General features: G+C 50.8%; 1 protein-coding gene and 1 long non-coding RNA gene across 7 annotated transcripts; one reads left to right on the top strand and one right to left on the bottom strand.

The window, feature by feature from the left end:
* The first annotated feature begins 408 nt into the window (after positions 1–408).
* On the top strand, positions 409–2,736 carry LOC125512336 (3-ketoacyl-CoA synthase 11-like). Its single transcript, XM_048677428.1, has 2 exons — positions 409–672; positions 978–2,736. Exons 1-2 carry the CDS (start codon positions 530–532, stop codon positions 2,554–2,556), a joined length of 1,722 nt encoding a protein of 573 aa, XP_048533385.1. The 5' UTR covers positions 409–529; the 3' UTR covers positions 2,557–2,736.
* Positions 2,737–2,943: 207 nt separating this feature from the next.
* On the bottom strand, positions 2,944–7,496 carry LOC125512337. Of its 6 annotated transcripts, XR_007285301.1 has the most exons (7): positions 7,270–7,496; positions 7,068–7,207; positions 6,547–6,948; positions 6,136–6,383; positions 5,972–6,058; positions 4,497–4,580; positions 2,944–3,898 (listed from the first exon to the last, which is right to left on the bottom strand). It is a non-coding gene; the product is annotated as an uncharacterized LOC125512337 (long non-coding RNA). The 6 variants fall into 6 exon arrangements; XR_007285300.1 differs by having other exon boundaries at positions 5,972–6,038; positions 7,068–7,496; XR_007285303.1 differs by having other exon boundaries at positions 4,497–4,569; positions 5,972–6,038; positions 7,068–7,496.
* Between the last annotated feature and the right edge of the window lie 2,721 nt (positions 7,497–10,217).

Raw genomic sequence — 10,217 nt, 5'->3', positions numbered from 1 at the left:
GTGATATTGTTCGCAAAATACGCTGGAATGCAGAGGTTGCAGCATGTGGCGAGCTGTCCCTGAAATCTGCAGAGGAGAAAGAGAACATGGGAACCATTGCGTTTTGTTTTTTAAAAACACAGTCATCAGCTCAGTAATATTCGCGGATGTCGTTACATCGCGTTCCAACGCGGGCCGGCCGTTCCGCCGGAAAACTCCAATCGCTCGCTCCCACCACGTTCTCTCCGCCAATCCCATACCCCAGCTCCTCCAAAGCAGCGAATCACGCACAGCTGTCACTGACGCCCCACGCACAGCCCAGCAAACCAGCGCATGCGAGGCCCCACGTGGCCGCGGAACAGAACGCCCTTACGGGTACATTAAACTGTACCCAACTAAACAGCCCAGTCAGACGCGGGCCGCCCGGTCGTCGCCCCACGATCCATTCCAGCCGTCCGTCGCGAGCCGCCGGCTGCATCCAAGCTGGCCGTCCCCGTCGCCGACCGGTGGGCCACCACGATTATTCCCCCTCGTGCCATCCCTCTATTAAATGCCGGCTTCCGTTTCCCTTCTTCTCCTCCTTCCCCCTCCGTGTTGCTCGCGACGGCAAGGTCAGGAGAGAGACGAGTGCGGCGCCAGAAGAAGGCGGCGGCGGAGGAGGAGGACCCGGCGCCGTCTCCGGCCATTTGAGCGGTATGCATGCTTCGGAATCCGTCTGTGTCATTTCCGTTCTGAATTACGTGCTGTATTTTTGTTGTATTATTATTATCGGCCGTGGACTGCCTCGTGGGTGGCCGAGGGAGGGAGGGAGGGAGGTAGGCGGCCATGAACTCGAAACGCATCTCGATTCGCACCTTCGTGCCGGGGCAATACAAGATTCGTTTTGCCGTCTAGAATTTACTAGGGGTTATTAAAACTTTCAGCTGCCAGATCTCGCATTTTGAATTTCTTCCGCCGTTTATCTGACCCACCGAAATCTGCGTTTCCTCGATCCGCAGGGGCACCATGTCGATGGAGGACAGCGCGCAGCCGGCCGGTGCCGCCAGCGCCGGCGAACGCGCGAGCTCGCCGTCGCCGTCGCGTCGGCTGCCGGACTTCCTGCAGTCGGTGCGGCTCAAGTACGTGAAGCTGGGGTACCACTACCTCATCACCCACGGCATGTACCTCCTGCTCACCCCGCTCATCGTGCTCATCGCCGTCCACCTCTCCACGCTCTCTCCGGGCGACGTCGCCGACCTGTGGACGCACCTCCGCTTCAACCTCCTCTCCGTCATCGCCTGCTCCACGCTCCTCGTCTTCCTCTCCACCGTCTACTTCCTCACCCGCCCGCGCTCCGTCTACCTCGTCGACTTCGGCTGCTACAAGCCCGGCCCGGAGCGCCGGTGCTCGCGTGAAACCTTCATGCGCTGCTCCAAGCTCACCGGCAACTTCACCGAAGCCAACCTCGATTTCCAGCGCAAGATCCTCGAGCGCTCGGGTCTGGGGGAGGACACTTACATCCCTCCCGCCTTGGTCACCGTGCCGCCCAACCCCTCCATGGAATTGGCGCGCCAGGAGGCGCAGGTCTGCATGTTTGGTGCCATCGACAACATGCTCGCCAAGACCGGGGTGAAGCCCAAGGACATTGGGATTCTTGTTGTGAATTGCAGCCTGTTCAACCCAACACCGTCACTGTCCGCCATGGTGGTGAACCATTACAAGCTGAGAGGGAACATAGTCAGCTACAATCTGGGAGGAATGGGGTGCAGTGCCGGGCTCCTGTCAATAGATCTGGCCAAGGATTTGCTCCAGGTGCATCCCAACTCGTATGCGATGGTGGTCAGCACCGAGAACATTACCCTGAATTGGTATTTTGGGAACAACCGGTCGATGCTTGTGTCGAATTGCCTGTTCCGGATGGGCTGCGCTGCGATCCTGCTGTCGAACAAGCGGTCAGACAGGAGGAGGTCCAAGTACGAGCTGGTGCACACTGTGAGAACTCACAAGGGCGCAGATGACAAGTGCTTCAGCTGTGTCACCCAGGAGGAGGATGATAGCGGCAAGGTTGGCGTGGCACTGTCGAAGGACCTCATGGCGGTGGCTGGAGATGCGCTCAAGACGAACATCACAACGCTTGGCCCGCTTGTGTTGCCATTCTCTGAGCAGCTGCTGTTCATGGTCACATTGGTTGGCAAGAAGCTGTTCAAGATGAAGATCAAGCCATACATTCCTGACTTCAAGCTGGCATTCGAGCACTTCTGCATCCACGCTGGTGGGCGCGCTGTGCTTGATGAGATAGAGAAGAACATGGACCTCACCGACTGGCACATGGAGCCGTCCCGGATGACTCTCTTCCGGTTCGGCAACACGTCCAGCAGCTCGCTCTGGTACGAGCTGGCCTACAGCGAGGCCAAGGGGAGGATCAGGAGGCGTGACAGGATCTGGCAGATAGCGTTCGGTTCGGGGTTCAAATGCAACAGCGCTGTCTGGAAGGCGCTGAGGTCAGTGAACCCAGCGAAGGAGCAGAACAACCCCTGGATGGACGAGATCGACACATTCCCGGTGGATGTTCCCAAGGTTTCCAAGGTTGCTGAATAGCTTTTCCTGTCAGCAATACCACCCGGAACAGCAAGTGAGCAAATCTTGCCATTGAATTCGACTGTATGCAATTTGTTTGGGTGATCTGTCGGGGTATTAATTTTAGATGATTCCATTTAGGTGGTACAGAGGGGTGTGGTGTCGTGCTGTTCACTTTTTATGTCATTGATCAGTTCTTAACATCTTTGTGTTCCATGTGGATCGAGATCTTGGCCCCGAAAGGAGCAACTGCAGTGCATTAATTTTTCCATGTGCGCTGCGCATTTGATTTGTTCCGAATGTTGGCCATCATATCGTGCCAACCTGTCGTCTATGATGAGTTCTGTTTTTGATGTGCATTGCCGATGTAGTTGAGATTTCATCTGATACTGCTGTTAGATAGATTACGAGTCCAAGGACCAGACAAGACTATAGACTACAGACTAGTCTGAGTCTCAATTCCACGGCCGACTACACTTCAGCGTCGACTAGTCGATGAATCACAACTTCCGTGTTGACTAGTGTTAATTAGTCACGCTTACTCTACGAGTCTCAATCTCGAAACGACTAGTTGACTTGTCGACTCGTAAACCTTGGGTGCAAAGCGACGAACTGTTCACACATTTTACTTCTCCTTTCGAAGAACCAAAGCGAGACTCTTTCCTTTTGCAGAAGTAAACAATACCTTACCGAGTCGTGCGAGCCAAAAGCGGAGCGGAAACTTTTGGAATTTTCTGTGAAAAATGAAAGCAGAGAGGAAAAACAAAGACGGAATATCAAACCGGAAACCAAAACAGAATCTTCTACGTTGAAAAACGCACGGAGCTACCAACCATTCACAACTTCCCGTTTTGGACCCCGATATCCACCTCCGAGACCTACCAAACTGATAGAATGTTTTTGTTTCACTAGTAAGCTTACACGTGCAACGCATGTATGAAAATAAATAATAATGTTTGAAAACACGTACATTAAATAAATACACAATGCTTGCGATATCTATGTGTAAATTAAAAATGAACAGCGTGGAATCATGTTGCCATGTAATAAAGATAATAGTATATTGTTTCATCCATTTGATCTCTAATAGGTTAAAAGAAGAACATTAATTCAACTAATTAATCCTCCAAATTCCCATTGTTAAACATATCGATTCATTGGACAAGCTAACTCTATCATGATACTTCTTAATATAACATGATTTCAGTATACGATATAAATTGGTCCATAGAGAAAGATCCAATTGAAGAAGAAAATAGAAGTACAATTTACACTATTTAGTATCCCATACCGTACTTCAACTCCTCTTTCCTCATGATGCCATGTGGATTTTCTCCCAGAATCCCGGTAAACTCTCTATTTCCTGTGATTCAAATAGAAGGGGAATTAGTTAGATAGGCACATAAATATATTGCTTAGAAGCTGAAATCACTATGTAGTTCCATTTAATTCTAAAAAGCTAGTAATATCTAGGTCGAGCGTACAAAATAAAATTATATGCATTTTGGACACTTACAAATCAACTGTTCCAAATAGTACAAATATGTGGAATGGATGGTAATTATTTTGAATCAGAGTATTCACACCTGTAAATTTTAATTCATAATGCTTTTCACCCAAAGTGGACGGACCCTTCTCCGGATCCTGTGCAAACGGGAGCTACATGCACCGGGTTGTTCTTAATGCTTTTCATTATGGTCTACTACCAATAGATCTGTCATATGCTACTACTACGCGGTGCATATTTACATTCTAGAAGGGATTTTTTACAGGAACGGTCACTGAATTTGAAGAAGGCAATGTTGATACTGGAAGATGAAACAGCTGCATATAAATCTCAATATGGAACCAGGAAGAAAGGCAAAGATACCCAACAGTCCATACACCTAAGAGCACCTCCATGTGACATGTAGATAAAAAATTATGAAAGGGAAAGAACATAACTTGCTAAGAAGACTTACTGAATATGCTTGTCTTTGGCTCATCCAATTCTCCGATTTATTTTATTCTGGCTCCTTGAGGTGCTATATTTTCCTTTTCAATTTCTAACTGAATGTCAGCTGGATTCTCCCACCATTCTCTTTATGATATATGGTTGCAGGATAAAGTTTCAATGGAAGTACAATTTCAAGATGAAAAGTCCTTTGTGCATCGTGAAGATTGTTCAGTTTATGAAACCGCAGAAAGAAAAATCATGGAAAAAGCTTTTGTATGTCCGAGGATACAACAACCAGCATATTTGAGGAACGTTGCCAATCAGAGGTTGTAACATAATACCTTGTTATTGCAAAACTTCCTTCTACATACCGATGTAGACATCTAACAACACACCATCCACGTAGACATACTAAACAACATGTTCTTATCTTGACCCAAGAAGTGGAATCCGTGCATTACCCTCCTTAACATGTTAAAAAAATATTCATATATCATGACAACAATCCTACTTAATTGAAACACTGCTAATTGGCGAGAAAGATCCATAAGTATGTGAATTCATTGGAGAAGGCACTTCCTAGTCTCGTTTATTTCCTCAATGACAATCATACTGAATGAAAACAATGTGAATTGGCAGTTATATGCTTCCACTTCAGCTATTGACTGCGCCTATTCTATTTTTTAACGGGGAACCCTCTATTCATATCATTTTACAAGATGACAAAACTTCAGGAAAAAATTACTGCAATGACCCTTTTTCCCAGCATTTATTCTTTAGAAAACAATTACTTCAAAATTAGGGAAAACTTCTTGGAAATTGCAGGCAAATGCACAGTGCATTTATTTATTAGCTTACACAAAAATGATACAAAGTTAACAAATAACTTTCCTGTCCAAATATCATGCCAATTGTATCAGACAGAAGTCAAATGGATTAACTAATGAAAAGATAATGTTACATTGTTATTCAACATTCTATTGTTGTGATATCAATCAAATATAATTTTTGCACGTGGTGGCGTTGTTGTCAGTTTTCTTTTACCCATGCTGATAGACACTATAATCATTTGATCCTCCCTCATGCTCATATGTTATAGCTCCTCCTATGCTCGCTCCTCATATTATTACTTAAAGTCATTTGAACCTACAGAGTTGGCATATACTTTCAAGCTAAAACTGATACTCAGTCCTGTTACATGAAAATGCCATCCATTCTCCATGATCTGTTTAATTCACAGCTCCTAGCAGTCCACATTCTACTCATGTTACAAACAGCTGAATGTTTTCTAATTATTTCAGGCAACACTATGTTAACTGAAGTGGTCAATAGGCAATAGCAGACGTTAAACCGTTCACCTCTAGCACACATCACTTTCTCTTGCCATTAGTTAGATTAATTAAAGAATCAAACTTGCAGACACAATCATAAGATGAATGTAAGTTAAATTCTTCTAAACTTGATATATATTAATCGAGCTTAATAAGAATCAGTTCTTACCAAATGACTTGCTTCCAGCATGTGACACTGTACTCTCGATCCTTCTAAGTACATCCCATTGGAACAACTGGAAGGAAAGGAAAAAAACTATAACCAGAACCAAGTGAGGATAGGTTAAAGTACGGTAAGCAAACAATCCAGATTTATTGCGCTAGAGAGTGGACCTTCTGAAGCTTGGAGTGCCGCTGCGCTCTTAAGTCTTTTCATCATGAACATGTTATCAGCCTAGTCAATAGTCATGCAAGAAAAATCGAGTGTCATTAGATGAGGAAAATTGTTGCAAATTAGAAGAGCGTAAGCTGAAGATTCTAAATGAGAAGGAATTCGGAATTTTCAGCTACAACTCATCAACTTTTATAGTCAGAGATGCCTTGGTTCTCATGTGTACACCGATTCCACTGCTAATCTGCCACTAAATCAAACAAGAAAGACACAGTTATGGTGATGCTACACCGTACACGGCCAATCATATGCCAACATTTGACTACATTTTCGATAAAGGGAATATATTAATATCGCGAAGATGCCAACATTTGACTACATAACCGAACCCAACAATTATGGGATGTAAATACCTGGGGATGGAGGAGTGGGAGACCCTCATGATCTGCCTATCTTCCCTTCTACTCCCTGGTAGCAATCTTATTACGGACCTTGCGGTGGCACGAGCGTGCTTGTGGCGGCCAAACTCACGATTCCGTGAGGTGGTATGACGAATGACTATGAGGGTGAGCACAGTGTGGTAGATCTGCAAGGCCATGCAATAAACGATGCCAACCGTCGTTCGACTAGGGTCTCGCTGTAGAAGCACCGGTGAGAGGGAGAGCACACCATGGTAGCAGTGACGCTTGGAGGGAGGGAGGGCAGGGTGCTGCCGTGATGACTCTGGGCGGCGGGGTGGGCAACGGCATTGCCGTCGTTGGCTACATCCTCCTCCCCGTCTTCCCACCTCCCTCTCCAATTCATCCCTCTCCAACCTGCCATGTCGCCCCACAAGGATGCGTTAGAGATGAAATTCGTCACAGTTTGGGAGCTTCAAAATTCAAAGTAGTTCTCTGGAATTTTGGCGAGGAAATTTGGGATTTGGACATCACACCTCCAGGTGAGATGTTTTCATCCACCACCACCACCACAGGGGCTCAATAGGAAGGGGGAAGGGGGAAGCGGGACTGGCTAGGGAGGCGGCGGCGTGTTGTAACGGGTATACAGTGTTCCGCAGGATGAGGGGATGCGCCGCTGAGACAAACAAGTTATCACACGGAAAACAACAGGGAAGAAGGAACAATCAAGACATGAACCTCATGTTCCCCGTCGCACAAGCCATGGTTGGAAGATGTCCATCCTAGTCGCGTTGTTGCCGAGAGGGACGACGGAGAGGTGGGGCAACTCCTGGTCGGCCGGCGTCGGGGGCGTGTGCAGCCTCTGATCACCGCGGCGTCCGTGTGAGCAAAGGCGACCGGTGCCTCGCCCTTGTCCTTGTCTCGCACAGTTTCTCTACGTAGAAAATAACTTGGTGCATCGATAATTGATTGATCGTGCACTAGGCGCACACACACACACACACACACACATATATATATATATATATATATATATATATATAGGTACAAGGAGTGCGACCGGTATCTTGTCTCCTAAGATACACGTACATACAGAGGGAGACAGATACAACAGGTACTGCATACAGGACCCAGACCTACGTACATGATGTACACATGTTCAACACCCCCCCCCCCCCCCCCCCCCCCCCGCGTCGCCGGTGACGCAAAGACTGGACCGAAAGCCCTCGAAAGTCGAGGTGGGTAGTCCCTTCGTCATCACATCGGCGAACTGCTGATCGGTGGGCACGTGTAGAACACGAACACGACCAAGTGCAACATGCTCCCGGACGAAGTGAATGTCGAGCTCGATGTGCTTCGTCCGTCGGTGATGGACAAGGTTGGCAGCGAGGTACACCGCGGAGACGTTATCGCAGTAGACGAGCGTCGCCTTGGTGACCTCACATAGCAACTCCTGAAGTAGCTGTCGTAGCCATGAACACTCCGCGACGGCGTTGGCTACGGCCCAATACTCGGCCTCAGAGCTCGATCGTGAGACCGTGGGTTGTCGTTTAGACGACCACAAAATCAGAGAGGGCCCGAGGTAGACACAGTAGCCGGAAGTGGAGCGTCGAGTGTCGGGACACCCAGCCCAGTCGGCGTCGGAGTAGGCGACAAGGCTGGTGTCCGGCGAGGCCGTCAGGGTGAGACCCATGGCTGTGGTGCCACGTATGTACCGAAGTATACGTTTGACGAGAGCCCAATGGGTGTCACGAGGAGCGTGCATGTGAAGGCACACCTGCTGGACAGCATACTGAATGTCCGGACGCGTCAGTGTGAGGTACTGAAGCGCACCGATGATGGAGCGATAGAAGGGAGCGTCGGACGCCGGAGAGCCCTCGACGGCGGACACCTTAGCCTTCGTATCGACACGCGTGGAAGCAGGCTTGCAGTTAAGCATGCTCGCTCGCTCCAGAAGCTCGTAGGCGTACTTCTGCTGGTGCAGGAAGAAGCCAGTAGCCCGGCACACGACCTCGATGCCGAGGAAGTAGTGGAGAGCCCCCAAGTCCTTGAGGGCGAACTCGGTGCCGAGGCGAGCTGTGATCTGCTGAAGAAGCGCTGGCGAGGACGCAGTCAGGATGATGTCGTCGACGTACAATAGGAGGTACGCGGTGGCGGGGCCCTGGTGGTAGACAAATAGGGAGGCATCGGACCTTGTGGACCGGAACCCCTGCTGCTGGAGGAAGGCCGCGATCCGCTGGTACCAGGCCCGAGGCGCCTGCTTCAACCCATATAGAGAATGGGAGGGCAAGCACACGTGGTCCAGATAGGCGGTGTCGACGAAACCAGTCGGCTGCTGACAGAACACCTGCTCGTCGAGATGACCATGCAAGAAAGCATTAGACATGTCGAGCTGGTGAACAGGCCAAGCGCGAGAAACAGCAAGCTGGAGAACAGCGCGAATCGTGCCCGGTTTGACAACCGGGGCGAAGGTGTCGGTGAAGTCCACGCCAGCGCACTGGCGAAAGCCGCGCACCACCCAACGCGCCTTGTAGCGCTCAAGAGAACCGTCAGGGCGAGTCTTGTGGCGGAAGACCCACTTGCCAGTGATGGCATTGGCACGGGGTGGCCCCGGGACAAGCTGCCATGTGCGGTTGCGCTGTAGGGCGTCAAACTCCTCACGCATCGCAGCTAGCCAGTTCGGATCCCGAAGGGCAGCGCGAGCGGAGGTGGGGACGGTGTCGAGGTAGAAGTCGCGCACGCGTACTCGTCCGACGGGTAGCGCGTGTTGGAACACAGCGTCCTAATCCGAGCTCGAGTGACCACACCGGTAAGGGGTGCGGCCGCGGTGCCGGGGGCCGCGGCGATGGGAGCCACGGCGGGGGCCGTGGCGGGGGCAGCTGCGGGAGCCACAGCGGGGCCGGCCAAGGGGGCCACGGCGACGGGGGCCGCAACGGGGTCCGCGGCAAGGGCCGCGGCGGGGGCGGCCGCGGGAGCCGTAGCGGGGCCGACCGAGGGGGCCGCGGCGACGTGGGCCGCGATGAGGTCCGCGGCGGGGGCGGCGGAGGAGGCCGCTGCGTCGGGGGCCGCGGCAGGAGCCGCAGCGCCAGGGGCCGCCGGCGCGGGGAGCGCGGGCAAGGTCGGACCCGGGGCGCGGCTGGGCGGTCCGCCAGAGGTGGGGGCAGGGACGAACCGCACCGTAGAAGACTCCAAAGATGACGGTACCTGCTGAAACGGGAACACAAGCTCATCAAAGTACACATGCCGCGAAGTAAAAACGCGGTGGGAGACTGGATCATAGCACCGGTAACCTTTGGTATTGGGAGGATATCCAAGAAAGATGCAAGGAAGGGACCGGGGCGCGAGTTTGTGAGGAGCAGTGGACGCGGTGCTAGGATAACAGAGACACCTAAAAATGTGAAGACCATCATAAGATGGAACCGCACCGAAGAGGAGCTGGTGAGGGGTGTAGTTCCAGCGGGAACGACAGGGGCGAATGTTAATGAGTACGCTGGCGGTCGCGAGCGTGTCCGGCCAGAACCGAGGAGGCACGTAGGAGTAAAAGAGCAACGTGCGGACACAGTCATTCAGCATGCGAAGGACGCGCTCGGCGCGACCATTCTGCTGAGACGTGTAGGGGCAGGTGAGGCAAAAGATGGTGCCGTGGGACACAAGTAAATTGCGGACGACGACGTTGTCAAACTCCT

The sequence above is a fragment of the Triticum urartu genome, chromosome 6, assembly GCF_003073215.2.
Source record: "Triticum urartu cultivar G1812 chromosome 6, Tu2.1, whole genome shotgun sequence".
NCBI classification, from domain to species: domain Eukaryota; kingdom Viridiplantae; phylum Streptophyta; class Magnoliopsida; order Poales; family Poaceae; genus Triticum; species Triticum urartu.
The sequence above is the reverse complement of the archived record's forward strand: the minus strand, read 5'-3'. Positions and strand labels throughout refer to the sequence as shown.

Bases quoted from the DNA above. Each gene is read 5' to 3' on its own strand.
- LOC125512336 (XM_048677428.1), top strand. From the start codon at position 530: ATGCCGGCTTCCGTTTCCCTTCTTCTCCTCCTTCCCCCTCCGTGTTGC. The intron at 673-977 runs GTATGCATGCTT...CTCGATCCGCAG, and splicing joins CGTCTCCGGCCATTTGAGCG to GGGCACCATGTCGATGGAGG.